General features: G+C 50.3%; 3 protein-coding genes across 7 annotated transcripts in view; 2 read left to right on the top strand and 1 right to left on the bottom strand.

The window, feature by feature from the left end:
* LOC124482005 (transmembrane channel-like protein 3) overlaps window positions 1–9,606 on the top strand; it is a 15,560-nt gene extending 5,954 nt beyond the window's left edge. The window contains exons 7-22 of the mRNA XM_047042327.1: window positions 225–367; window positions 572–719; window positions 1,330–1,373; window positions 2,516–2,663; window positions 2,790–2,899; window positions 3,024–3,102; window positions 3,238–3,486; window positions 4,389–4,517; window positions 4,733–4,800; window positions 5,699–5,827; window positions 6,981–7,091; window positions 7,285–7,410; window positions 7,658–7,736; window positions 7,871–7,913; window positions 8,047–8,320; window positions 8,492–9,606. Of these exons, the coding sequence (XP_046898283.1) occupies window positions 225–367; window positions 572–719; window positions 1,330–1,373; window positions 2,516–2,663; window positions 2,790–2,899; window positions 3,024–3,102; window positions 3,238–3,486; window positions 4,389–4,517; window positions 4,733–4,800; window positions 5,699–5,827; window positions 6,981–7,091; window positions 7,285–7,410; window positions 7,658–7,736; window positions 7,871–7,913; window positions 8,047–8,320; window positions 8,492–9,479 (2,868 nt within the window). The 3' untranslated portion in view covers window positions 9,480–9,606. The remainder of the gene's footprint in view (window positions 1–224; window positions 368–571; window positions 720–1,329; window positions 1,374–2,515; window positions 2,664–2,789; window positions 2,900–3,023; window positions 3,103–3,237; window positions 3,487–4,388; window positions 4,518–4,732; window positions 4,801–5,698; window positions 5,828–6,980; window positions 7,092–7,284; window positions 7,411–7,657; window positions 7,737–7,870; window positions 7,914–8,046; window positions 8,321–8,491) is intronic.
* A 440-nt stretch (window positions 9,607–10,046) lies between these two features.
* stard5 (StAR-related lipid transfer (START) domain containing 5) lies at window positions 10,047–14,878 on the top strand. Of its 2 annotated transcripts, none has more exons than XM_047042464.1 (6): window positions 10,047–10,435; window positions 10,722–10,771; window positions 11,449–11,581; window positions 11,989–12,106; window positions 12,412–12,505; window positions 13,025–14,878. In XM_047042464.1, the coding sequence occupies exons 1-6, from the start codon at window positions 10,346–10,348 to the stop codon at window positions 13,173–13,175; spliced, it is 636 nt and encodes a 211-aa protein (XP_046898420.1). In that variant the 5' UTR covers window positions 10,047–10,345; the 3' UTR covers window positions 13,176–14,878. The 2 variants fall into 2 exon arrangements, with proteins under 2 accessions (XP_046898420.1, XP_046898419.1); XM_047042463.1 differs by having other exon boundaries at window positions 11,449–11,755.
* A 2,505-nt stretch (window positions 14,879–17,383) lies between these two features.
* Window positions 17,384–27,500, bottom strand: part of il16 (interleukin 16) — a 17,271-nt gene continuing 7,154 nt past the window's right edge. The window contains exons 12-25 of one of the 4 annotated variants that reach the window (XM_047041271.1): window positions 27,294–27,426; window positions 26,859–26,946; window positions 26,012–26,268; window positions 25,748–25,885; window positions 25,496–25,651; window positions 24,871–24,927; window positions 24,480–24,582; window positions 22,916–24,081; window positions 22,361–22,539; window positions 21,505–21,685; window positions 18,589–18,690; window positions 18,110–18,371; window positions 17,842–17,970; window positions 17,384–17,653 (exon numbers count right to left, since the gene is read on the bottom strand). In XM_047041271.1, the coding sequence (XP_046897227.1) occupies window positions 17,487–17,653; window positions 17,842–17,970; window positions 18,110–18,371; window positions 18,589–18,690; window positions 21,505–21,685; window positions 22,361–22,539; window positions 22,916–24,081; window positions 24,480–24,582; window positions 24,871–24,927; window positions 25,496–25,651; window positions 25,748–25,885; window positions 26,012–26,268; window positions 26,859–26,946; window positions 27,294–27,426 (3,118 nt within the window). In that variant the 3' untranslated portion in view covers window positions 17,384–17,486. Of the gene's footprint in view, window positions 17,654–17,841; window positions 17,971–18,109; window positions 18,372–18,588; window positions 18,691–21,504; window positions 21,686–22,001; window positions 22,540–22,915; window positions 24,124–24,479; window positions 24,583–24,870; window positions 24,928–25,495; window positions 25,652–25,747; window positions 25,886–26,011; window positions 26,269–26,858; window positions 26,947–27,293; window positions 27,427–27,500 lie in introns of those variants that run through there. The other 3 variants (XM_047041274.1, XM_047041272.1, XM_047041273.1) reach the window with 3 other exon arrangements.

Here is a 27,500-nt window from a genome sequence, read left to right as displayed (position 1 = left end):
AATACACAGTACATTACACCACAGTCCACATACTGGAATACACAGTACATTACAGTTCTAGAGCTGCTGGAATGCCGGGAGGGATAAAGCCCATTAGAAATCAAAGCATCGTGAGATAAAACAATGAGTGACACTGGATTCCTCATGACGTCTTCCTTAACTGTGACCTGACCCCTGCTGTGCTGTGCTCATGCCTGTCCCTGTGTGATGCTCCCCCCCCCCAGGGCTACCTGCAGTACTCGGTCCTGTTCTACGGTTACTACGGGAGGGTGAGGAAGATCGGCAGCGCTGGCTATCGACTGCCGCTCGCTTACTTCCTGGTTGGGATGGCCGTTTTTGCCTACAGTTTCATCATTCTGTTGAGAAAGTAAACCCTCCGTTGATATCGACTGTTGGCACATGTTCTCTTGATGTTGAAAGAGATGACGTGAATTACATGAACAACCAATCACCATCGCTGTCGTCGTCATCAGTCAATCCCGCCTGACTCTCGTGGCACAGTGGGGTTTGACTGGTGTGTTCGCAGCCTGCGGTAGTGACGTGTCCTCTCTGTGCTCTCGGTTGTGACCAGAATGGCCAAGAACTCCCGTCTGAGTCTGGCCAGCGCGTCGGACGAGAACTTCACATTCTGCTGGAGGGTGTTCTGTGCCTGGGACTACCTCATTGGGAACCTGGAGGCTGCGGAGAGCAAAGGAGCCGCCATAGTCAACAACATCAGGGTGAGGTTCTCACATGACACACACATGATGACATGCAAGCCCCCTACATACACACACACACATGATCACATGCAAGCCCCCTACATACACACACACACATGATCACATGCAAGCACACTACATACACACACACACATGATCACATGCAAGCAGCACACACACACACACGATCACACGCTAGCACTTTACATACACACACACACAACCACACACACACATGATCACATGCAAGCAGCACACATACACACACGATCACACACGCAAGCACATGTGCACACAGCCACATAGACACACACACATACTCGCAAACGCACACACAGAGACATTCTGTCAGAAGAAGAATCCTGTTGGTGCCTCATCTTCAGAGAGAGCTCTGTCTTGTGATGTGATTATCAATGATCTCTCTTTAATTGAGTCCCAGTCCTCGGCTTAGAGGAAGTTTATGTACCATTGAATTAACGCTGATTTCCCCAAGGATGCCCTTCATCCAGTCTCCAGGCTGAACTCTGGAACTCTCCTCCTGTGTGTCTTGGAACTGTCAGAAGAAGCTGTCTGTGTGTCATTCTGTGTGTTCTTGAAGATTTAAACCTGCTCTCCTCTGTCTCCTCAGGAAGCCATCGTGGAGGAGCAGGAGAAGAAGAAGGACACTAGTTTGTAGGTGTTTTGGTACCACTGCTATCAGTCTTCCTCCTCCTCTCCCCTGCTCCTCAGTCCTCCTCCCCTCCCCTCCCCTGCTCCTCAGAACCATCTCCTCCTCCTCCCCTCCCCTGCTCCTCAGGACCCTCTCCTCCTCCTCCCCTCCCCTGCTCCTCAGGACCCTCTCCCCTCCTCCTCAGTCTTCCTCCTCTCCTCTGCTCCACAGAACCATCTCCTCCTCCTCACCTCCCCTGCTCCTAAGGACCCTCTTCCTCCTCTCCTGTGCTCCTCAGGACCCTCTCCCCTCCTCCTCTTCCTCCTCTCCCCTGCTCCTAAGGACCCTCTCCTCTTCCTCCTCTCCCCTGCTCCTCAGTCCTCCTCCTCTTCCTCCTCTCCCCTGCTCCTAAGGACCCTATCCTCTTCCTCCTCTCCCCTGCTCCTCAGGACCCTCTCCTCTTCCTCCTCTCCCCTGCTCCTCAGTCCTCCTCCTCTTCCTCCTCTCCCCTGCTCCTAAGGACCCTATCCTCTTCCTCCTCTCCCCTGCTCCTCAGGACCCTCTCCTCTTCCTCCTCTCCCCTGCTCCTCAGGACCCTCTCCTCTTCCTCCTCTCCCCTGCTCCTCAGTCCTCCTCCTCTTCCTCCTCTCCCCTGCTCCTAAGGACCCTATCCTCTTCCTCCTCTCCCCTGCTCCTCAGGACCCTCTCCTCTTCCTCCTCTCCCCTGCTCCTCAGTCCTCCTCCTCTTCCTCCTCTCCCCTGCTCCTCAGTCCTCCTCCTCTTGTTCCCACACCTGATGGATTTACTCTCTATGTCCCAGTCCTCTGTAATACAGAGCTCACCCAGTCCCAGCATTCCTGGTATAACTCATAATAACTGCCTTTTACTGCTCTTGGTGACAGCCCCTACATCACCATCAGAGCATCATCAGACCTGGGAACACATTAAAACCGGATTAATACCTCAGGAAACCTCCACTCCGCGTCTCTCCTCCCCCCAGGACCTCTCCATAACCCCCCCTCTGCCATCTCCCTGCCCTCGGGCTCCCTAGACGCTCTTCATCATATAGACCCAACACCCAATACTGTAAATCACTTGTGCTGCTCAGCATGCGCGGGCCCAAACCCTGTTGTGCCTGCTCTCTGCTCTCTGCCCTCTGACGCAGGGCGGTGTTGATCAGCCTGCGCATCCTGGCCAACATCCTGGTGCTCCTGTCGCTGGCAGGCAGCATTTACATCATCTACTTTGTGGTGGACCGTTCTCAGAAGCTGGAACAGGAGAAACCAGAGCTGACGCTGTGGGAGAAGAACGAGGTGAAGGGGCGTGAGCCTGGGGGCATTGCTTCTGATAGTCACACCTGTCAGAGGAAACACTTGTGATGATTGTGCTTCTGAGAGCCAATGGCCGTCAGCATGACGTCACATCCTGTTTTGCCGCAGGTGAGCGTGGTGGTGTCCCTCATCACCATGATCGCCCCGTCAGCGTTCGAGCTGGTGTCCCAGCTGGAGATGTACCATCCCAGGACCTCGCTCCGTTGGCAACTGGCCAGGTCGCCCCCCTCTCTCCCCCCCCGCTCCCCCCCTGTGTATCCCCCCGTTACCACCCACATCCCCGCTCCATGTCCGGGGGTGAGGGCCTGAGCTGACCCTAACAGTGTGGTTGTGTCCTCCCAGAGTGCTGGTGTTGTACCTGGGGAACCTCTACAGCCTCATCATCGCCCTGCTGGACAAGGTCAACATCATGAGCTCGGCTGTGAGTAACCCACACTGACCCTGGTGACCCCATCGTGTTGTCACTAGCCCTGTTCCTCACTTGTCTTCATCGTAACAATAAGCAGTTAGAGGTCAGAGGTCATGCAGTAGATCTAAATGGATATTCCTGTTCCAGGTCCATGGGGTTCCAGCTAATTGGTCTGACCCCAGTGCGTTCATGGCCACCATCTCCCAGCCTGGGGAGGAAAACCTGTCCACTCTGGTCTCCCTCTACGGACACAGGAATATTTCCCTGGCAACCATCGTCATGGTGCTGGACAACAGCACCAAAAGTACTATGACAACCACGTACAACCACACCGGTCTTCCTGAGAAGAACACGAGGTCGCAGCAGGATCCGTGCTGGGAGACCTACGTAGGACAGGTGCCTGATCTCTCCCCTCCTCCTTTCCCTTCCTCTCCTCCTATCCCTTCCTCTCCTCCTCTCTTCTCCCCTCCTCTCCCTTCCTCTCCTCCTTTCCTCTCCCTTCCTCTCCTCCTTTCCACTCCCCTCCCTTCTCCTCTTCTCCTCTCCTCTCTTCTCTTCCTCTCCCCTCATCCTCTCCCCTCTTCCTCTCCCCTCCTCCTCTCCTCCTCTCCTCTTCTCCTCTCCTCTCCTCTCATCTCTCCCTCTCCTCTCCTCTCCTCTCTCCCTCTCCTCTCCTCTCATCTCCCCTTTTCCTCTCCCTCTCATCTCCTCCCCTCCTCCTCTCCCTTCCTCTCCTCTCTCCTCTTCCTCTCCTCCAATAGAACAGGTGTGTCAGTCAGCTGTCCAGCTTGTCAACAGGTGAGTTACAACAAGTGTGTTAGGCTTCCAGCAGTTTAGGATCCCCTGGCTACAATGCTGTATCCCTCACAGGAAAACAACACTACCAACTGACTATGTAACATAATACTGGGTTATCTGAGCTGTGCCAACCCAGCGGTTAGCTCAGCAGGGGGCTCCAATAACCTCCACATTTCCAGATCCTTCTCTGACTGGTTAACCCACTTCATCCTTTGAATGCGTTCCCTTAATAGTCCTTACAGGCATTAAGCTGACAAGAAAAATGAAAATGCATTGTCCCGTTGCAATTGTTTGTCCCAGGGACGACCCTGAAGTATCGACAGAGTATGGATTGAAACGTTAAACCCTACGCATTAACATAATGAAAGTGTCAAAGGTGAGGGATGCGCATCACTGCACAATGCCAGCCTGTGTTTCAGGAAAGGACGACCCTGAAGGGGGGGAGAGAGGGGGGAGAGTGGGAGGCAGCTGGTCTACTTTGTGTGTTTGTGTGTTCCTAGGAGATGCTGAAGCTGTCTATCATTGATATGATCTTCACGGTGGCCAGTATCCTGCTCATCGACTTCATCCGAGGCCTGGTGGTCCGTTACCTCAGTGACTGTTGCTGCTGGGACCTGGAGAGCAAGTTTGTACGCACACACAACTTCCAGAACAATCCTTTGTTTTCTTATGCGGGCGTATTGTTGTTTCCAACCCTGAAACATCACAAGCACGGTGGTTGGTGTCTGTAGAAGAAGACGAGAGAGGCAGGAAATGGAATGACACGCTTCCTCTCAACACACATCTCAGATTCCTCTTTCTCTACATGTCTCTCTTCTCCTTTTCTCTGAACATCTTTCCTCAGCCTGAATATGGAGAGTTTAAGATAGCCGAGAACGTGCTCCACCTTATATACAACCAAGGAATGATCTGGTGAGTATGATGGCACCTTGCCTTGGGTCTAGAAGGTACGGGGCCAAGTCAGTTAAACTCGGGCCGTTACAGGATGCTAGTTGCAGTGCCCGTGGGCTAGGTGATGAATCTGGATATATTTATATTTGTCACAAACATTCCAGATGTCATCCCTTGGGGCCAGAGCCGTGCACCTGCCACATTTCAGCTTCAGACTTTTCCTGGTTAACGAGCAACAGAAAAACACACAGAAACTCCTGGAATGATAGTTAGAGATCACCCCCTCTCCCTTAACAGAGACACGAGCCCTCTGACCCTGCCCTGGGCTCTGCTCCAGCAGGGAACTCTCCATCACAGCTCCATGGCTGGATGGACTGGGACTCTTCTGTTCATTTCCGACTCGTCGTCTCACTGCTGGAGAACATAATGAAGCGAAGATAAGAGTCCCAGGCTGTAATGTGTTTTATATGGGGTGCAGCTGACCCCTGCAGGGGTGCGTGCGGGGGTGTGGAGGAGGGGTAAACCTGATCTTACATCCTCCTCTACCCTCCCTTCCTCATCTGCTCCTCCTCTCCTCTTCTGCTCCTCCCCTCCTCTTCTCTCCTCTTCTTTTCCTCCCCTCCTCTCTCCTCTTCTGCTCCTTTTCTCCCCTCTTCTTCTGCTCCTCCCCTTCTCTCCTCTTCTGTTCCTCCTCTCCTCTTCTGCTCCTCCCCTCCCCTTCTCTCCTCTTCTGTTCCTCCTCCCCTCCCCTCCTCTCCTCTTCTGCTCCTCCTCTCCTCTTCTGCTCCTCCTCTACCCTCCTCTTCTGCCCCTCCTCTCCTCTTCTGCTCCTCCCCTCCTCTCCTCTTCTGCTCCTCCTCTACCCTCCTCTTCTGCTCCTCCTCTCCTCTTCTGCTCCTCCTCTCCTCTCCCCTCCCAGGATGGGCGCGTTCTTCTCTCCCTGTCTCCCAGCCTTTAATGTGATGAAGTTGATAGGTCTGATGTACCTGAGGAGCTGGGCAGTGCTCACCTGCAACGTTCCTCATCAGCAGGTCTTCAGAGCCTCCAGGTCAGCCTCATCTCCTCTCTCTCCTCCTGTCCTCCACTCGTTCCTGCTCTCCTCCTTTTATCGTCTCCTCTTGTTATTTCTTCCTCTCCTCCCCCCCCAATCTCTTTTGTTTTAGTCTCTTCTGAATGTTTCCACCTAAAAATGCATTTGTTTGTCAGCCAGCAGAGAGAAACATTATGCAATACATAATGTACACACACTGCATACCACACCAATATAGTTATTCCCTTCTTCTTCTGTCTTCTTCCTGTTTGAGTTCAAACTGGGTCATTTATGGTTCTGGTCTGGCTGCCCCATCTCCTTAACAACATCGAATTTTCTAGCCCTGTAGAAAGCGCTGAGAAAGAACAAGCTCATCTCTGTGGCAAGCTTCCACACAGCTCTCAACACACACACACACACACAGCTCTCAGCACACACACACACACAGCTCTCAGCACACACACACACACACACAGCTCTCAGCACACACACACACACAGCTCTCAGCACACACACACACACAGCTCTCAGCACACACACACACACACACAGCTCCGAGCTATCAGCCCACTCAGATTTATGTAACGAGTCTGCTGCTGCCTCTTTCAGGCCTTATCAGTCACTCCCAGATGTGACAGAAATACCAGCAGACACACACACAGACACACACACACACACACACACACACAGACCCACACACACACACACACACACACACAGACCCACACACACACACACACACACACACACACACAGACACTCGATGACAAGCATACATAAAGGACATAGAGTACATAAAGGCTCAAAGATTCCTTGTCTCTCTTTTTCCCTCTCTGTTGCTCCCAGTTTCAATCACACTAGGGGGAATACCCTTCATGTGAGCGATTAAACACTGCAACCAAATGGAAGAGAGAGAGATTGATGATGACACATTTCCTGATAATACGAAAACACTTGCTGAACCTCCAGCTCTTGACTATGTGATGTATGCCTGTGGAAAGTGTCAATATTACATATACAATATCTCATTTCCCAGTTTGCCACAGCTTATCAACAGTTCACGGTCCAAAAAAACGCATACAAAAAAAAATACTGTTCAGTACGTTTTTCGTAAATCTCGACTCTATTTTCAATGTCACGGCTGTTTTATGTGACTCTTGGTTGTTTTCAGGTCAAATAATTTCTACCTGGCGATGCTTCTGTTCATGCTGTTCCTGTGCATGCTGCCCACTGTGTTTGCCATAGTCAGATACAGACCTTCCCAGCACTGCGGACCCTTCAGGTAAGTTCTCCTATTAGCTGATTGCTGGGAGACAAAGTGCTACCTGTTTAAAACAGACCACACTCTTAAACAGTACAAAGTAGAGGATGGATGTGTGGATCTCATTATAATTATGAGCTGCCACTGGTAAATGTCTTCCTCTTCTGCTGTGGTCATGAGAAGAATTACTGTGTGTGTGTGTGTGTTTCCGCAGTGGTCAGGATAAGATTTACGACATCATCTCAGATACGATATCCAATGACTTCCCTCTGTGGTTCAGTAAAGTGATGAACTACGTCACCAGTCCTGTCGTGGTGCTGCCTGGATTGCTGCTGCTGTTGTGAGTTTACAGGCAAAGGCACTTTTATACACAGACACAGACGCACAAAGACACATACACACATGCATACAGACACACACAGACACACACATATATATACAGACACACACACACAGACACACACATACATATACAGACACACACACACAGACACCCACACAGTACATACACAGACACTCTCATATAAAGCAGTATTTCATGTAGGTACTGTACTAAGGGGTGAGTGATGATGTCATGTGTGTTTCAGCATGCTGATCTACTACCTGCAGGCTATCGCTAGGTCTCTCAAGTTCACCAACAACCAGCTGAGACAGCAACTTCAGACTGTGAGCTTCATCACCATCCATCACCTTGTGCACGAGCTGCAAATGAATACTATATCCAGCCTGGTTGGGCTCCTGTTGTGCTGTTGATATGGTGTTGCTCTGCTAGCTCAGTGAACCAAATGTGTTTGTGTTAGGAGCGGACAGAGGACAAGAAGAAGGTGGTCCAGTTGGCTGCAGGTACTGGAAGCCTTTCGTTTCCGGCCTGACTTCCTCCCCCTTAGTGATACAGTAAAGGCAGGTGTGTGTGTGTGTGATATAACTCCGTCTCCCTCTCCTGTGACCCCTGACCCTTCCCCCACACACACCCCAGCCCGTCTCCAGGCCCCAGAGACGGCAGTAGAGAAGAAGTCTGACCAGCAGGAGAGTGACGTCACCAGCCATGAGTCCTCCATCCGCGCGCCGTCACCACGACACAATGGCAGCGTCACCAACTTCCAGTCGCCAGTTCGCCGCGGCAACAGCATCCGCACCATCACCCAGTCAGCGTCCAGGGCTGATTTGAACCGGAGCAGTGTTGCTGGGCCATCCAGAAGTCCAACTGTGTCAATACTACAGAAACAGAGGCTGGAACATGTGCCAAACAGGTCCCCCACCTTTCTCCCTCTCTCTCTCTCTCTCTCTCTCTCTCTCTCTCTCTCTCTCTTTTGCTCCTGCTCACTGTAACACACACAGACAGACACACACACACACACATCTCAAGGAAGAGGACTCATAATGAATTATTCTGTTACATCTATTTTCCTCTTTCCCACCAGGCACCCTCCGTATCTAGGAGGCCCCAGCAGTACATGCAGGTCCAAATCATACCACCAGGGGGCGTACATCCCCCCGGCCCGTTACCCGGAGAACATCCACACCGACCCCCTCTACAGGAAGACCATCCGACCCATCCACCCAGCGGAGGCGGCAGGCATCATCACAGCCCAGAGCTACGTGAGCCGGCGCCCTCCCTCCACTCGCTACGTCATCGTGAACGAGCACGAGGCCCGGAAGAAGCTGCTCCGCTCGGCCACGCGTATCCCCAGACACTTCCGCATGGAGGACTCCGGGGAGATCCTGGAGCTGTACCCCCGCAACGTCAAACGCTACACCCCCCGCACCCCTCACCACCACCACGGCCACCGGGCCCACCCCTCGCAGCCACACCTGAGCGAGGAGGAGGAAGAGGAGGAGGAGGAGGCCGGGAAAAGCGTGAGGAGGGGGGCTTTAGGTCAGACGCTTCGGCCCCACTCCCTCTCCGACCTCCACCAGCCCACTCGCTTCTACATAGGGGAGCGCGCGGACAGCCAGCTGTCCATGGCGAAGGACAGCCTCTCCTCCAGGGGGCGCTCTTCCACCCAGCAGCAAGAGGAGGGGGTGGAGGGGGACTGGGAGGATGTGGGGTCCCGTTCCGGCTCCCAGATCAACGTCAGAGGAGCCGAAGTTCTTCCGGCTGTCGTCAGAAGACACACACAGTCCCCTGGGAAACGAGCCCAAACAAGCCCACACATCCAGCCACCAGTCAAGCCCAAGACCTCCCGGACCAAGCTGGAACCCTCTCTGACGGAGTCAGACTCGGCTTCCCTGGCCTCCAGCAGCGACCAGCAGAACAGCAGCACCGACCAGTACATCCAGGTCATTCACAACAAGGAGAGATACCTGAAGTCTGAAACCAGGCACGTCAAGATGGTCAAGAAGAAATCCAAAGCTAGCATAGACCTAAACGTGTCGGCTTCGAAAGACTTGATGTGCTCCAATGTGTAAAATCACAAACTATTAAAGTCACATTTTTATTAAGGGAAAATGTTAGGGGTGTATTGTAAAGCACAAATTATTCAAAGTGTTCTTATTAGGTGGATAGCTTATAGAAGGAAAATGCTGCTCTTTCTGTGCATGCACAGCATATCCTACCAACTGTTTCAATATGCTAATAGTCATGCATCCTGACCTAAAACTGACTATTATGCTTCCTAATAAATGCTTCTCTAAACCGCCTTGTGAGATCATTTTAACCAGTCAAAGAAGATCTTGATTGTGTTGACTTTAGCTCTAGGATAAAGTCAACAAAAAAAAAAATACTTCTGCGGATACTCCCTAGGTTTTGTGGTTCCCATGTTGTGTTCTTCATTGCATGAAAAATTCCTGAAAACAACGTTTTCAAGCTTTGCTATCAAATACGTCTTTAAGATAGTATATTATGTAAATGATAGTCAAAAACATTTTTTTAATAAAAACGTCAGAACTTGTAACTCTACTTAGCTTTGGATTTTCATCCGCTCCATTTTAAACTACTAATCCCAGCATGCAATTTGTGTGATCGGAAGTGGGGTTTTTTCAAACTCGGAAACGTCTTCATTCAGAAATGACATTTGTGTTGAAAGTGACAGGGAGAAGACTATAGCCAGTTAACATATTTAATTTGCATGGCAATTATTTAACATGATATCAAAGTCTGCGTTGTAAATAGTTAGTATAACCAACTTAACTACATGTACTGTATAGCTGAAAATTGCAAAGCTCGAGACCTTCATCATATATCCTCTTGGCTAGCTAGCGAACAGTAGCTAACTGTCACGAGCTGGCTAACTCTCGGTACTTCCGTTTAATATTTACAAACCGGAGCCGTTGACATGGACTATCAACATATAGCAAACACTGTAGCCGACAGTCTCATAAGCTATACCAAGGACGAGTCTGGGTGGAAAGTCTGCAAGAAATCGGTGTGTAACAACAGCTAGCTTTCTAGCTATCGAAAGATAACTCGCTTGCTTTAATAGTTGCCGACACAGTTGCATACGTGGCTGAGCACATACGTGTAATGTAATTTCAAGTGTTATATAATCATCATTTTGTCCATCTGTTTCCAATGCATGGAACAGTAATTTAGCTATTGTCATTGCAGAGCCTACCGTAGCTAGACATGCAATCATCATTGGACGCTGCCGTCAAAGGGAAAAACATAGAATGATTTTGGAGTTCGGCAATCATGATGTTTTCATTTTATAGAATGATGTCATCGTGTCCTGGAGGCCGTCGACGGAGTTCCCGGGGAATGTGTAAGCGCCTTCACAACTCAGACATCCACCCTGCAGTACAGTCCTCCACAACTGTCTCTCTAATCACTAAGGGCAGTAACTGTATAATGGGTAATAGTTTAACCGTTGGCCAAACCAAAGCAGTGTCTGCTGCTTTTAGACAGACACCAGTAAAGTGTTGTTGATGAGAAATCGTGCTATGTGATCTGACTCTAATTCCAGTGACACATCTCACAATGATAAAGTGTAGTTCCCTTCTCCTCTTCTCCTCCTTGTGCTTCCTCTTCTCCTCCTTGTGCTTCCTCTTCTCCTCCTTGTGCTTCCTCTCCTCCTCCTTGTGCTCCCTCTTCTCCTCCTTGTGCTTCCTCTTCTCCTCCCTGCTCCTCCTCCCTGCTCCCCCTCCCCGCTCCCCCTCCCCACTCCTCCTCCCCACTCCTCCTCCCCGCTCCCCCTCCCCGCTCCCCCTCCCCGCTCCTCCTCCCCGCTCCTCCTCCCTGCTCCCCCTCCCTGCTCCTCCTCCCTCCTCCTCCTCCCTGCTCCTCCTCCCCCTCCCCGCTCCCCCTCCCCGCTCCCCCTCCCTGCTCCTCCTCCCCGCTCCCCCTCCCCGCTCCTCCTCCCCGCTCCTCCTCCCCGCTCCTCCTCCCCGCTCCTCCTCCCCGCTCCCCCTCCCCGCTCCTCCTCCCTGTCATGTCTGGCAGGTACAAAGGAGAAGGTGTGGTTAACGGCAGCCCAGAGAAAGTGTGGGAGTGTTTGAAACCCGTGCCCAACGGCATGAGAGTGAAGTGGGACAACAACGTGAAAAAGTTTGAGCTGTTGGAGCGAGTCACAGAGGTACGTTTCACAGCACTGTGTACTTTATCGACCGTGACATCTGTGAGTCCTTTTTTTTTCTTTCTGAAATCATCTCCATCCATATTCTGGTTTTTTGATTATATCGCTTGTCTTTTATTTCATCAAGGTAGATTCTTCATCCCTGAGGTTGTTGCTGTGCAGTACTCTCCTTCTGTGAGCGCTCACACACACGCACAATGTAGACTGAAGGAAATCGACCAGCATCTTATTTGTGTCGTGTTTCTAAGCACACCTCACAAAACCCTTTTGTCTATGCGAACACACTCTGGCAAATCACAAAAGACTAGCGAGCACACACCTCCAGATGTGTGTTTGTGTGTGTTGTCGTTGCCGGCTCCTGTGTCCTGTGCTCAAGTCAGTGTGTGTGCGGTCTGTGTCTCTGCCAGGACGTCTCTGTGTATCGCACCGTCACTCCCTCGGCGGCTATGGGGATCATAGCGCCACGAGACTTTGTAGACGTCATACTGGTCAAGCAGTACGAAGACGGCACCATCACTTCTAACGGTACGGGATGACTGCTTGTATCTGTACCTCCTGGGCTGGTTTAGCGTCAAAGTCAAAGTGCTTATTTGTCATGTGCTCGTTATAACACAGATCGTTCTGGGCAATGACATTCTTACAAATGACAAGGCAAGGGAACAGCCATGTTGTAGGCATAAAAGTGCAGAAAGAAAAAAAAGTACAAGAAAAGGAAATATTTATAAATAAAAAAAACATACTGTTGTATGTGTATAACCTTGTGCTGCTTCCTAGGTAAAGCTAATTCCGTATGTTTGGGTGTGTTTGTTTTGTCTCCCCGGTTTGTGCAGCCACCAATGTGGGCCACCCCAACTGCCCCCCTCAGTCAGGATACGTGAGGGGGCTCAACCACCCCTGTGGCTGCATCTGTGTTCCCATCTCAGCGTGAGTACTCCACCAGGTCTGCTCCACCTTAAACACACCACAGGTGGAATCATCAGACCATTGCCTTTAAAAAAAACACACTTCAATATGCAGCAAAGATGTTAGAAGATACTAAAAGAAGACAAATATTTAAAGCCCTTAAAAAACAGTTCTGTAAAGACACTGTCACAGGAGGGCAGCAGTGAGCCACATGTAGAGCACCCAGGGGGCTTTTCACCCCCACCTTCTCCCCGTCACTTGTCTTAGGTTAGTATAGGTTTATAAGGTTAGTATAGGTTATTATGTGTATTTAGAGGTTTAGTATACTGTATTGAATATTGTATTTTATTTGTCTTTTAGGAGGTTTACTATATTTTAGCTTATCATAGATGTCATCTTTGTTCTGTGTACTTATATGTTATGTTATGCCAGGTTGCTTTGCGTTGTCTTGTCCTAAGAATTTCAGTGCCCAGTCTGACCCTGTGTTGTTCTGTGCATCTGACAATAAAAGAGTTGAACTTGAACTTCCTGTCGCCCCAGAGAGCCAAACAAGACGCAGCTGTTCAGCTTCTTCCAGACAGACCTGGGAGGACTCCTCCCTCGCTCCGTGGTGGACTCCTTCTTCCCGTCCAGCATGGCAGAGTTCTACAGCAACCTGGCCAAGGCAGTCCGCTCCCTTAAGGATCACTGATACCTGCCCGAACATGACCCTGAACATGACCCTGAACATGAACCTCACCCTGAACATGACCCCAACCTCCCCCTGAATCTGACCCAAACGTCAACCTCAACCTGACCCAAACCTGACCCCAACAGGACCCTGAAGACCCAACCTGACCCAAACCTGACCCCAACAGGACCCTGAACCTCAACCTGACCCAAACCTGACCCCAACAGGACCCTGAACCTCAACCTGACCCCAACAGGACCCTGAAGACCCAACCTGACCCAAACCTGACCCCAACAGGACCCTGAACCTCAACCTGACCCAAACCTGACCCCAACAGGACCCTGAACCTCAACCTGACCCCAACAGGACCCTGAACCTCAACCTGACCCCCAACCTGACCGCTGGTTAATTCTCTCAGCGGGTACAAGGTCATTTAAAGCACTCAAACTGAAAATAGAGAAATTCCTCCGATGCATCAAGTGAATAACATGGGGTTAGACTGTGGTAATGCCAGGTCGGATACTCTCCTGTAGACATGAAGACGGCATCCAGTGCTACTAATCTCCTCCAGCACATGAAGTACATGCAACAGGGCGCTGTGTGTGTGTGTGTGTGTGTGTGTGTGTGTGTGTGCGTGTGTTGTCGTGAACAGCAGGGCGCTCTCTGAGTCCCTTGTATTGGCCTAGGAAGGAAAATCAATCCTAAAGACTGCACCCAAAGAAGAAGCAACTCTTACATTTGCCAAATCAAAAAAGAAAATCCCTTTACATTTCCTGTCCGAGATGCGTTACCACCATCGTCCTGTTCAAAAGAATGACCGTAGATTGAGATCTACATTCTGTACATACTGGAGACGCAGAATATATGCATTCCTTCTCTTTGGTACTGTAACTATGTAACTAAGGAACTCTGTCCCTTTGTCCTGTCCTGGATGCCCTGGTCTTGTGTTCCAGTATCGTGCATGTTGCATGAACTTCACCCCCTCCACACTGGCTCCCCAGGGCTGGGGCCGGTGACTCTCATCTCACATGTAGTACTTGAACGTTCCTAGTTTGGTCCCGTCTCCACTCCCCTCTGACCGAGGACTCCTGGATCTCTTATTCAGTATGTTATGTTCTCACTCACAGCCAAGAAGCACAGGTATTTGCAGTATGGGCAAATGGCAATATTTACACAGCCTAAACAATAACAAAGTGTACTTTACCTGTGCAAGGCAGGGGCGTAGCCGGGAATATTTTCTTGGAGGTTCCGATCTTAAAATGGCGGGGCCACTAAAAAACTGTTATATGTATATCAATTCCTTCGTTTTTGACTGTAGGCAATCAGACATCTGGAGAAGGCACACATGTTAATGACCCCCTTGTTGCTATGCTACTGCTCCAGGGGATTGTGGTGCACCTTGAGTCTTCAGAGGTAGATAGCAAGAAGGCAGTTGGATGGCAGTTGGACGGCGGTGTTCTCTGACCTCCAGGCTACATGTCCTGGGGTTGGAGCACTGGCCAGACACGGCCCTTGTCTCTGTCTCTCTTTCTTTCTTTCTTTCTTTCTTTCTCTCTCTCTCTCTCTCTCTCTCTCTCTCTCTCTCTCTCTCTCTCTCTCTCTCTCTCTCTCAGACTGAGGTGTTGAAAGGCTGGAGATGGGCTGGCCTATCGGTGTTGCTGTTTATTCAATGTGCTGTGACCCACCTGCATGCCTACTGTCTTTGCCTCGTATTCACTGGTAAAGAGCCATATACTGGATGATAAACATGTTTTTTAATCTCTTGTTTTTAAGCAGCCTTATTGTTAAGTTTCCTTTGTGTTTTTTTACACAGCACTAAACTGGATTTCTTAATGAGAACTTACAAATGCATTTCACCTCATGCCCCAGTTCCTGTGTGTTTGCTTTCGACTCACTGCCTCCTAACTGTGTGACACTTTGTTTCAGTGTGTGTACTTGTCCCCTCGCCCACTTTACTGTCAGAAGTCAGGTGACACGTTGTCTGCTAGATTGTTTTATAAGTACTTGATCATGTCATGTGCACCCTGTGTAGGACTGAGAGTACTTTGTGGTCCTCTCGATAGAAAGCCGATGCTGCTATGGACGGTTTCCTGAACACCAATGGTAGTTGAACAAACAGAGAGAAAGGACTGTTTACCTCCTGTACTGGTTTTGTATTTCACCAGCATCATGAATAAAATAACTGACAGTTACATCCACAAATGGTGTTCAACTTTGTGTGTGCTTAACTAAGACGTGCTTCATTGTCTACTCTTGTAATGTACAGGGTTCCTCCAGATTTTAGCAAGTCAAATTTAAGACCTTTTAAGACATTTCCAAGTATATAGAAGGGGGACCCTGTGGTGTAGTGGGTTGAGAACAAGGGCCTACACCACAACGACCTGGGTTCACATCCAGCACAGAGCGTAGTGCCAAACACATCCGTGGGCCCAGATCCCTGTAACTGCAGTGCACTCCCCGACTGTCCAGATCCCTGTAACTGCAGCGCACTCCCCGACTGTCCAGATCCCTGTAACCACAGTGCACTCCTCGACTGTCCAGATCCCCTCTCCCAACTGTCTTTCCAGGTACCCAACTGTCCCACCAGGAAAGGCTTAACCAAAAGTCTAAAAAGAAATTGACCTTTTATCCGTTTTTTTATATGTCGAGTTTTAGTCCAAGAGCAAAAATTGAGCTGTAAGAAGATCCTTCAGCCAGATTTGAACACAAGACCCCTCACACAGAGTAGCCCACATCCTGAACCACTGAGCTATCAGGGATCATAACATGCTCGACTCAACATAAAATTTGACATTGAACTATGTAGTTGTAACAACCTGCAGTGTTGGGGTGTCAGAAAACCAGAAGAAAGCAGGGCTCCCCTGTTAGCTCACTGGGTTAGTGTGTGCTCTTTCAGATATGCTGGGGCAGTAGTTAGCTCACCGGGTTAGTTTGCATTCTCTTTCAGACATGCTGGTGCAGTACCGCAACAGCCTGGGTTCAAATCCACATTTTAAATTGTTTATTTGAACTTAAACGTTTCATTGTGATCATGTGAGATTTCACTGACCCAAATGTCTTTAAATACATTTTAAGGCCTTAAATTTAAAGTTCAGAATTTTAAACTTTTTAAGACCCAGTAGGAACCCTGAATGTACCCTTGTCTGCCCTTCACACATGCACAAATGAAGATTACGTTGTGTTTCAGTTGATCATAATTTATTCAGAAATGTAACTCGTATATGTTTGTTTGTCATACATCTCAAAGTATTTTTTAAACATTTCTAATGAACAACAATAGCAAAAAGAAATACTCAGTTACATTTTGGTCTGCATATACAGGTCTGTAGTCTTTGGTTGGTCAAGCACCAGGATGACTATGCTGTTTCCTCTTAATTTAGTTTGTGTACAGTACATACAAAATGTGATTAAAATCATATAAGCCTTTGAGTTTAAGTACTTTCTTACAGTTAACTATATCTTCATCTTCTTTGCTGCTTTGTCAAATGTACTGTATTCACTTCTTCATACCAGATAGTGAAAAGCTTGTAGAAATGTGTCCATAGATTGTGTTTGCTCTGTGTCAGAATCAACCTGGTCTCTCTCTATAGGTGAAGCAGAACAGGGAAGGTCCTTCTTAGAGAGTCTAACCTGGAACCAGGAAGGTTTGGATTGAGGAAGGTCTGAATAAAGGAAGGTCTGGATTAAGATCAGAAGAGGATAGGAAAGTTTGGGTTGAGGTTACAGGGAGGACTGGGTTAGGGTCAGAGGGTTGGGGTTACAGGGAGGACTGGGTTAGGGTCAGAGGGTTGGGGTTACAGGGAGGACTGGGTTAGGGTCAGAGGGTTGGGGTTAGAGGGAGGACTGGGTTAGGGTCAGAGGGTTGGGGTTAGAGGGAGGACTGGGTTAGGGTCAGAGGGTTGGGGTTAGAGGGAGGACTGGGTTAGGGTCAGAGGGTTGGGGTTAGAGGGAGGACTGGGTTAGGGTCAGAGGGTTGGGGTTAGAGGGAGGACTGGGTTAGGGTCAGAGGGTTGGGGTTAGAGGGAGGACTGGGTTAGGGTCAGAGGGTTGGGGTTAGAGGGAGGACTGGTTTAGGGTCAGAGGGTTGGGGTTACAGGGAGGACTGGGTTAGGGTCAGAGGGTTGGGGTTACAGGGAGGACTGGGTTAGGGTCAGAGGGTTGGGGTTACAGGGAGGACTGGGTTAGGGTCAGAGGGTTGGGGTTAGAGGGAGGACTGGGTTAGGGTCAGAGGGTTGGGGTTACAGGGAAGACTGGGTTAGGGTCAGAGGGTTGGGGTTAGAGGGAGGACTGGGTTAGGGTTAGATGAAGGTTTGGGTCAGATCTCTGTCCAGCTCAGTCAGTCTCCTCGCCGTTCCTTCTGATAACCACGGTGATGGGTCCTTCAGGCACAGCCTTGACGATGTTCCAGGCCTCGAAGCGGGTCATTTCCTGGAGGAAAAAGTTCTGAACTTGCAGAAGCTCATCTCCTGTCTGCAGACCACTGTGCTCTGCAGCACCCCCTGGTGACAGAGAACAGCATCACCTAATTGTAACAGTCACAACTGCTACTGCAAATTGAATAATATATATATATATATATATATACACATTCTTAATACATAATATATCCATATATTCCTTCTTTATTGGTAGCAGCCATGTGTGAATAAGCCAACTGTTCAGGTTCCAGGATGTGAGCCTACAGCACCTTTGAAGATCCTGTTGATGACCAAGGGTCTGTCTCCATGGATGGAGCCTTTTCCCCCCTCCAGGCTGAATCCGACCCCCCCGGCTCCCTTCTCCAGCTGTACCGTCACGCTAGCCCCCATCTCCTCCACTGGGAAGGGGGACAGAGGATGAGCTATGTAGGGATTAAAACCAGCCGCACCTCCCCTCCTGCATCCTCCAGGAGCAGACGCCACCCCCCCCCCCCCAGTCATGGACAAGAGTCCCCAGGTGTGCCTGGCGTTCCTCACCTGTGGAGCCGGCCTCTGGCTGGCTCATGGATGAGTTGTTGGGCTTTCCGCTGCTCGCTTCTCCGGCCTCCAGGCCCTGGGCCTCGGGCCTCTTGCAGACCACCACCACGGCCAGCCTTAGGGCCCGGGTCTGGCGCAGCGTGGCCGTGGCATCGGCGTGGGTCACGTCCCTCAGCGTGTGCCCGTTGATGGACAGCACCTCGTCCCCCTTCTCTATGGTTCCTTCCTGGGCGGCCAGGCCGTGGGGGAAAACCCGGTGGACCTGGAGGAGCAGGGAGGAGGCTGGAGACACAGCTGCAAGGCTAGAGGCTCAAGGAGGGAGGGAGGGAAGGAGAGGGAGATGGAGAGAAGGAAGGAAGGAAGGGAGGCATGAAGCGAGGAGAGAGAGAGAGAGAGAGAGAGAGAGAGAGAGAGAGAGAGAGAAAGAGAGAGAGAGAGAGAGAGACGGTAGGGTTGCGGTACTGTGATGTTCTACTCACTGTTGTGGCCTTATTCTCCAGATCAATCCCTCCAGCGATGCTGAATCCCAGCCCTGCTCCCTCCTCCTTGTGTAAGATCACCACCTGGATGTCCTCAAATTGCTGAGGAGAAAGAAAGCAAAATGTAGTTAAGAATGTTGCTCTGCTTTCAGTGAGACGTTTTAGATGGCCCTGTTAGAGACCCACCATGTAACGTGTCTGGTGTTTGTGACAAGACAGCTACAGAACAGCTCTGTGATGTGGGTGAGATATGTGTGTAACGCTGGAGTGTGTGTGTGTGTGTGTGTGTCGTTGTGAACAGCAGATGGTGCTGTGATGCTCCTGGGGGGAATCTGAGTGCTCTGCTAAATAAACATGGAGATGAAGCACACATCCACACACACAGGCATGCGCATACACACACGCACGCAGACACACACGCATGCACGCACACACAGCAACAGATGAGCAGTTGTAAGAGGACTAACATTGACCATCTGTGAATAAGCAGAGATGGTAGGGAATCTGTTTCAGGCTGAATAGTGAGTGAGGCAGTGAGGCCGAGTGAGGCAGAGTGAGGCAGTCCGAGGCAGCTCCACGCAGTTAGAAGCTCCTAACCTGCCTCAGTGTGCAGTAAGAGAAGGGTGATGACATCAAGACAGGAAAAGCATCCAAATGATCTCTATAGCAAGAGACAAGTGCCCCTTAAGGAGGCATTTGAGTGTGTGTGTGTGTGTGTGTGTGTGAGTGAGTGAGAGTGAGAGTGAGAGAGAGAGAGAGAGAGAGAGAGAGAGAGAGAGAGAGACAGAGACAAAGGCTTTGATTACTTCGAACGGAAATGTAGGACAGAAACACTATACAGTATATGGTAGTCTAAAAGCCTCTTCTCTGGTCTCTTGAAAGCATCCCAGGTAGTGCTTCCGTGTGCAATAGTGTGTGTTTGTGTGTGTGTGTGTGTGTGTGTGTGTGTGTGTGAGAAAGTGCGCGGGAGTGAAAGCACTTTAACACTCTACACATTCAGCTTTGAGATTCCTGTTGTTGTGCAGAAGCTACACCAGACAAAGATCAGAGTCTAAATAATGACCTATGCCTTAGCCTTGTGCTATTGATCTCAGTTCTCACCACAGCCCCTAAGCATAGAGAGCTTAAAATTACGAAAAGTGTTTAAATAATCATCATGATGCCTGAGTGAAGCATAGTATGAAACATATCTAGAGAACTGAGTGACAGTTGAAGATTGATCCCCTTCATGGATCTTCCTCATCATCAAGATGAAGAAGCGTGACTAAGTATATGTGTTTTGGGGTAAATGACCAAAGGGGTTAGTATGTGTGTTTTGGGGTAAATTACCAAAGAGGTGAGCATGTGTGTTTTGGATGAAATGGCGAAAGGGGTTAGCATGTGTGTTTTGGATAAAATGACCAAAGGGGTTGGCATTTGTGTTTTGGATGAAATTACCAAAGGGGTTACTGTGTGTTTTGGATGAAATTACCAAAGGGGTTAACATGTGTGTTTTGGGGTAAATGACCAAAGGGTTAACATGTGTGTTTTGAGGTAAATGACCAAAGAAGTTATTATGTGTGTTTTAGATGAAATGACCAAAGAGGTTATTATTTGTGTTTTGGATGAAATGACCAAAGGGGTTAGCATGTGTGTTTTGAGGTAAATGACCAAAGAGGTTATTATTTGTGTTTTGGATGAAATGACCAAAGAGGTTATTATATGTGTTTTGGATTAAATGACCAAAGGGGTTCTCCTGTGTGTTTTGGGGTAAATGACCAAAGGGTTAACATGTGTTTTGGATGAAATGTTCAAAGGGGTTAGCATTTGTGTTTTGGATAAAATGACCAAAGGGGTTAGCATGTGTGTTTTGGATGAAATGTCCAAAGGGGTTAGCATTTGTGTTTTGGATAAAATGACCAAAGGGGTTAGCATGTGGGTTTTGCGGTAAATGACCAAAGGGGTTAGCATGTGTGTTTTGAGGTAAATGACCAAAGGGGTTATTATGTGTGTTTTAGATGAAATGACCAAAGGGGTTAATATGTGTGTTTTGGGTGAAATTACCAAAGGGGTTAGCATGTGTGTTTTGGGGTACATGACCAAAGAGGTTATTATATGTGTTTTGGATTAAATGACCAAAGGGGTTCTCATGTGTGTTTTGGATTAAATGTCCAAAGGGGTTAGCATTTGTGTTTTGGATAAATGACCAAAGGGGTTAGCAAAGGGTTAACATGTGTTTTGGATAAAATGACCAAAGGGGTTAGCATGTGTGCTTTGGGGTAAATGACCAAAGGGGTTAGCATGTGTGTTTTGGATTAAATGACCAAAGGGGTAACATGTGTGTTTTGAATAAAATGACCAAAGGGGTTAGCATGTGTGTTTTGGGGTAAATGACCAAAGGGGTTAGCATTTGTGTTTTGGATACAATGACCAAAGGGGTTAGCATGTGTGTTTTGGGGTAAATGACCAAAGGGGTTAGCATGTATGTTTTGGGGTAAATGACCAAAGGGGTTAGCATGTGTGTTTTGGATAAAATGACCAAAGGGGTTAGTATGAGTGTTTTGGATAAAATGACCAAAGGGGTTAGCATGTGTGTTTTGGATAAAATGACCAAAGGGGTTAGCATGTATGTTTTGGGGTAAATGACCAAAGGGGTTAGCATGTGTGTTTTGGATAAAATGACCAAAGGGGTTAGTATCAGGGTTCGAATTACAGGGGGGCTTGGGGGGTATGACCCCCCTAATTAAGACTTGGACCCCAAGAGAGGTAAAAACAACAGGTCGGGGGGGGTCGATCCATTTATATATAATTCTTACCTGTAATCGTAACTATTACTTTACGGCCTGGAGAAGAAGTTGACCCCAGCGATTATCATTGTATTATTTGCACTCTGAGTGTGATGTACAAACAGTAGCAGGGAATACCACCAGCCCTCACCTTCAGTGTTTCCTCATCCAGGGCTGTCACTTCCTGTATCATCCGGTTTATTTCCTGCGTGGGGATGGCTGAGATGACAGAGTGAGCGCACGCTGAGGAGGGCGTGGCTTGTGGGCGGTCCCCCTGGTCGAGTCCCGCCCCTTCCCCTCTCTCGATGGTGCACTCTCTCAGCTCTGCCAAGCTGATGGCGCAAACAGGAAATATCGTCAGCCATTTCCTCTCACACATGTACATTACCTTTACATTTATATTTAGTCATTTAGCAGACGCTCTTATCCAGAGCGACTTACAGTAAGTACAGGGACATTCCCACCGAGGCAAGTAGGGTGAAGTGCCTTGCCAAAGGACACAACGTCATTCGGCCAGGCTGGGAATCAATCTCGCAACCTTTAGATTACTACCCCGATTCCCTCACCGTTCAGCCACCTGACTCCCTCTACACTAACACTCACACACACACACACACACACGCACACAAAGACACATGTACACACATGCAGACATGACACACACACACACCTGAACAGCATGACCTGACAGTATGCAACAGTATCATTGAAGGTCTGATCCTTTAACTCCTTGCAGAGGGTATATAGAGTCAGTATGTACGTGCTGTGATCGTACTGAACTGCGCTGAGACCATCAGACACAGCTCATCATGTTGAGACAGCACGACAAACACAACCTCGGAACAGGAAGTCGAAATGTAAGAGGATCTTGCTCAGCTTGAACACACTTCCTCTCTAGAGACCATGCTGACTCCAAAAGCAGCCTGCTACAGATACAGTCTGTAGATAAGTCTGTTCCCACCTGCTTCTCACCAACCAAAGGAAAACACCAGTGTGTCTGTATTAACCTGACAGAGAAGCCCCTCTCAGCACCGTCCGCTCCAGGGTTCTGGGGGGCGGTCTGGGCTGGGTCGGGCTCCTCGAGGCTGGGGGGATCCCCGGCTGGCCAGGGGTTACCCAGGCTGGATGGGCAGGGGGAGGGAGAGGGGGGCAGGGAGTTCATGGAGCGCATAAAAGCATGAGACACCTGCGGAGATGAGAGGATGAGATCTGAAAACAGATAAGCCAGCGGAACAAGGCCAGGTGTACACACTGCACACACACACACATGTGCATCTGGTTTACATACTACACCCAAACACACACTAGTATACCTGGTGTACATACACACACTATATGTATGTCCCATTGGATAAAAGCATTTACTAAATGAATACTTAAATTTAAACATTTAGAGCCAGTTTCCCAGACATGTACTGAGCCTTGTCCTAAAGTAAGTGAAATATTCAATGAAGATCTCCATTGAAAACGGTTTTAGTGTAGGACTAGGCTTAATCCATGTCTGGTAAACTGGGCCTCAGTGTTCATAGTGTTCATACTACACACTCACACCACTAGTGTACCTGGTTGCTGAAGGACAGTATCTTCCCCAGACTCTCTCCCCTTAGAGCAGGGCTGTCCAGGCAGGGGGAGGTGCCCAGGGGTAGGCTACGTGTCCGATGGCTGGCCTGCTTGAGCTGGCTCTGGGCCTCGTCCCCCTCTGCTGGAGGACTCTCTGTCCTGGCGCTGTTGGACCTCCTGGGGGCCAGGTCTAGGGGCGGCACGGAGGAGTCCGAAGCCCCATTGAGGGGCTCCGTTTCCGGGTCTGCGTCTGGGGGAGGGGCCCCCTCGGATGGAGGGCTGCTCTGGTGACTAAGGTCGTGGGTCGGAGGGTCTTCTGGTTCTGGGGAGCTCTGGGAGACTCTGAGAACTCTGGGGGAGTCGGGGGGAGAGGGGTCAGGGGTCAGAGCTGTGACGGGGAGAGAGGCTGGAGACGGAGGGGGGGAGGAAGAAACAGGGGGATGGGTGGATCGAGGGGGAGGGGAGGAGGTCTTTTGCACTTTTTCCTCTTCACATGAAGGCAGGTCGTCCCTGGCTCTTCGGGCAGCGTTGTCCTTGTCTGCAGCGGCAGCAGCAGCGTGCAGGGGGGCAGGGACAGCCCTGGGCTTGTCCAAGAGAGGCAGGGAGCTGGAGGGGCCCAGTGCTCTCCTGATGCTCCCGTTCTGTACACCCTCAGGGCTGGAGAACGTCTCGAACGAGTGGATCTTCTGTTTGATAGACAGGTTGGCTGCAGAGGAGGCAGACCTCAGGTTCACTCCGAAGGTTCTGGTCCCGCCCACTCTGGCCCTGTGTTCCGGGGGCGTGTCCTTCTCCTGCTGGCCCCTCCCATTACGGATGCTCCTCAAGCTCTGGCGGACCCACGTGGGCTTGGGGGCCACCGGTGGCCCCTTCTTTTCCCCTGAGGGGTCCTCGGACCTGGTGGAGAGAGGGGGCTCTGGAGGGGGGTCATTCGGTTCACAGGGGGTCTCTCGTTCATCCATTGTGACCGGGCTGTGGGTACGTGTGTGTTTGTTGTGCTGGCGTTCTGCAGTGTGTTGGTGGAGGTGTGTGTCGTCTGGATGCCGCGAGTCTGGAGGGTGGGGCTCCTGCTCTGGGGAGCAGTTAGAGATGCGAACCCAGGGGTCGTGCAGCTGCTCCACGTGGCCCTGTCTTCTCAGGAGGGGTCTGGAGCCCGGGGCGAGCGGGGGCACTGAGACAGAGAGAGCGGGCACACACGAGCACACAGAGTGACCTGACATGGAGGAGGATGTGAGCACAGCTTTCTGACTTTGATTACAACATCAACAGCATCAAGTTAAAACAGCCTTTCTCAATCCTGGTTCTCGTGTCCCCCTGTCCTGAATGTTTTCAACGTCTTCACACACACCTGATTCCAATGAATGGGTCACTAACGACCCATTCATTGGAATCAGGTGTGTTGGAGCAGGGAAACATCTAGAACAGGCAGGGCAGGAGGGGACGAGCACCAGGAGAACCACCGCTTTAGCACAGCCCACAGATCATCTGCTAGTCTAGTTCATCAGTCCATCCCATAATACTCTTCTGACCTGCTGAAATTCATGATCTAAACCCATGCATGTCCCTTACCTGTGTGTAGTCTGTCGTTGGCACGGTGCGAGTGTTGAGGAGAGGCAGACGAACCATCCGCTTCTTTGCTTCCTCCTGGGTGCACTCTCTCGCCCTCTCCTTCCTGTAACGCAAACAGGAAGTTGTGAGAGTCATCGGGCGTCGCAATGCAACCACAGATGCAATACACCCTGCAGCGCTTCGCGCAGACTCCGACAGCACACCAGATCAGAGCAGGGAAGATCACACCAACAACGCCACATGCTTCACAAGACACATGCCTGATGGCCAGCAACACAGTCTTCCTGCAGCACACACACAGAAACACTTCAGTGTTCACCGATACGAGCAGCAAGACACACGACTCAGGCCTCAGCAGCACAGGCGGAACAGATGAAGCGATCTCACATACACTTCTAAACAGTAACCTCAGGATCTTCCTCAGAGCCTTGTAAACGCTGGTGAACATCTGGGGGGCGTGCGGAGAGAGATGGGTGGAGAGACAGCACAAGGTTATGAGGCGCAGAATGTGTCTGAATGAGGTCTTACAGTCATAAAGGTCAGTTGAGGATGTCTGCGGTGGTTAGGATTGTGTGTCTGAAACAGGAAACCGCAGTACAGAGAACCGTGACATCTACAGCTGATGTGATGAAGCTGAATGGTTCTGTATGTCATTGGTCAGGTACAGCAGTTTCAGACACCATGTATGGGCATCGGTGCTGAGCTGGGCTGTCTTGTTGCATCATGAAACGGAGTGAGGCTTGTAGTCTGCTGGTGTGAGCCAAATTAGAGGAGCAGTGACACTGTTCTAGGGGCCTCAGTGTGTGTGTGTGTGTGTGTGTACCTTGGTACCTCAGCGTGTGTGTGTGTGTGTGTGTGTTGGTGGGCGGCGGGGGAGGGGGGTTGGTGTATAGAACTGTGGACTTGTGTGTGTGTAGTGGGAACTTTAATGTGTTTGTGAATGCCTGGGGACCTCAGTGTGTGTGTGTGTGTGTGTGTGTGTGTGTGTACCTTGGTACCTCAGTGTGTGTGTGTACCTGGCAGCTGGTGTGTGAGGGGCTCCAGTCATCCTCCCTGACCAAAGAGCCTCTGCTGGAGCCAATGGCGTCCCCCACCCAGCCCTCTGCACTGGGGGCGTCTGGGGGCCTGCTGCCCCCGCGCTGGGCCCCTGGGCCCTGGCCCTGCGGTCTGGACTACAGAGGAAGCACACAGACAACATCCTGTCACATGACACACCAGGAAGTCCTTTATTCCAGGTTTCATTTCATTGGCATGACTGGTCCAGCTACCTTGCTGCCCCTGGTGGCCATGTCTGGGGGTTGCGGGCCGTTGAGTGTAGCAGGGGAGTTGTAGGGGACGTTGTAGTCATCCTCAATGAACACCGGCGCTGACAGCCTGTTTTCAGACCAAGACTCAGTCATGGGGCCCTGGAAGGAGGCAGGAGTAGAGAGGGACATCATTCTGCTGGAGAGCACTGATCTGGAGCTCTGGTCTTCTGACTGTCTAACCCTGGCATGCATGTTCACACACACACACTGGCAGACTTCTCTCACCATGGGGACATCCAGACTGTGGACCCTTGCGGGGGGGTGGTGGTGCGGGACCTGGAGGTTGTGAGTCTTCCCGGATCCGGGCCCAGGTCCAGGCCCGGGCCCGGGGCAGCGGTGGTGTGTGTGGGTGTGGGTGCTGTCACTGCAGGAGCGAGTCATGGTCTTCTGGGCCCTCCTGGTGGTCAGCTGACTGAAGCTCCTCTCCAGACAGCGCTCACACTTCTGCCTGCCGTGGGAGCAGGGCTCCAGGCGTCGCAGGCCTGCCAGGAACACACAACCAGACCCTGCTGAGCATCAGGAAGTCAGAAAGGAAACGTGAAACCAGTTCCTGATTACAAATCTAAATTTAAAAAGCCTCCACAGCTCAGCTTATCTCAGAGAGGAAGCCCAGGCTCAGCCACTGGCTGCCAGGCACACTCGGACGTGATGTCACAATGAAATGATCTCTTCCTGTTATCTGTCAGGCCTGGAGGTGCGGGGGTGGCGTGTGTCATCCGTCTGGAGAGTTGTGTGTGTCGGTTTGTTCCGACTGTCTTCAAATGATTGTTCTCGCCGTGAAATATATTATTGTTGCTTGCTTTTTCCATGGGTACACTCTTGCATTTTTGAGGTTCTTGCTGTTTAATTGTAACTACATGCTCTTATTGTTCTTCCCTTTGGGACTTATTTGGTTTTCACAATGTATGCTTCATGTTTGGCTACTCGCAATGTTTGGGTTCTTGTCCCGTTTGTAATCTCGTTGTTATGATCAGTGCACTTTTGTCAAACTCTCTCTTGGAAGTGGCTTTGGATAAAAGCGTCTGCTAAATGCATCAATGTAATGTCATGTCATGTCATGAGGGACAGTTACCATCGATGCTCCACAGGCTCTTCTCCCTCCTCAGCTTGCTTCTCTCCACGGCGCTGGCTATCGCCTCGTTCAGCTGCAGCTCCGACACCTGAACGGAGAGCACACCACAGAAACACTGTCGGTAACCGAAGTGCTGGGACGAGGAGCGCACAGCGCACACGCCCTCACGCACACACGCATGCTTACACAAACGCACACACGCATGCTTACACAAACGCACACACGGACCATGACATCCACACGTGCATTTAAAACGCTCGTTCTCAAACACACGGTAACACGCAATTCAATAAACACACACGTCCGTATATCACACGCTCTCACACACACTGTAGCAGATGGTGCAGTCGTGTGTTTGAGGTCAGTCTGTTGGTGGTTGTGTGTTGGTGGTTGTGTGTGGGAAGCCAGTGTGCAGCAACGAGGGAGGTTGTGTACTTTGGGGTCCGGGTGTCGACTGATGATGATCTGGACCGAACCAGGAGGGCAGCGGCTCAGAACTGTGTACACATCATTCAAGGCCATGTTATACACCACCGTGTCATTGATCTCAATGATCTCATCCCCACATCTGAAACACAGACAGAGAGAAAATGAGGGCTGGGTTCAGGAACACATGAGAGACAAAGAGGAAGCTAGCTTGAT

The sequence above is a fragment of the Hypomesus transpacificus genome, chromosome 19 (genome assembly GCF_021917145.1).
Source record: "Hypomesus transpacificus isolate Combined female chromosome 19, fHypTra1, whole genome shotgun sequence".
NCBI classification, from domain to species: domain Eukaryota; kingdom Metazoa; phylum Chordata; class Actinopteri; order Osmeriformes; family Osmeridae; genus Hypomesus; species Hypomesus transpacificus.
Note: the sequence above shows the minus strand (reverse complement) of the source record. Positions and strands in the feature narration are given on the sequence as shown.

Excerpts from the sequence above, each read along its gene's own strand:
- stard5 (XM_047042463.1), top strand. The coding sequence starts at position 10,346 with ATGGACTATCAACATATAGCAAACACTGTAGCCGACAGTCTCATAAGC. Across the intron at positions 10,436-10,721 it reads GGAAAGTCTGCAAGAAATCG|AATGATGTCATCGTGTCCTG; the intron begins GTGTGTAACAAC and ends TTCATTTTATAG. Across the intron at positions 10,772-11,448 it reads ACGGAGTTCCCGGGGAATGT|GTACAAAGGAGAAGGTGTGG; the intron begins GTAAGCGCCTTC and ends CATGTCTGGCAG.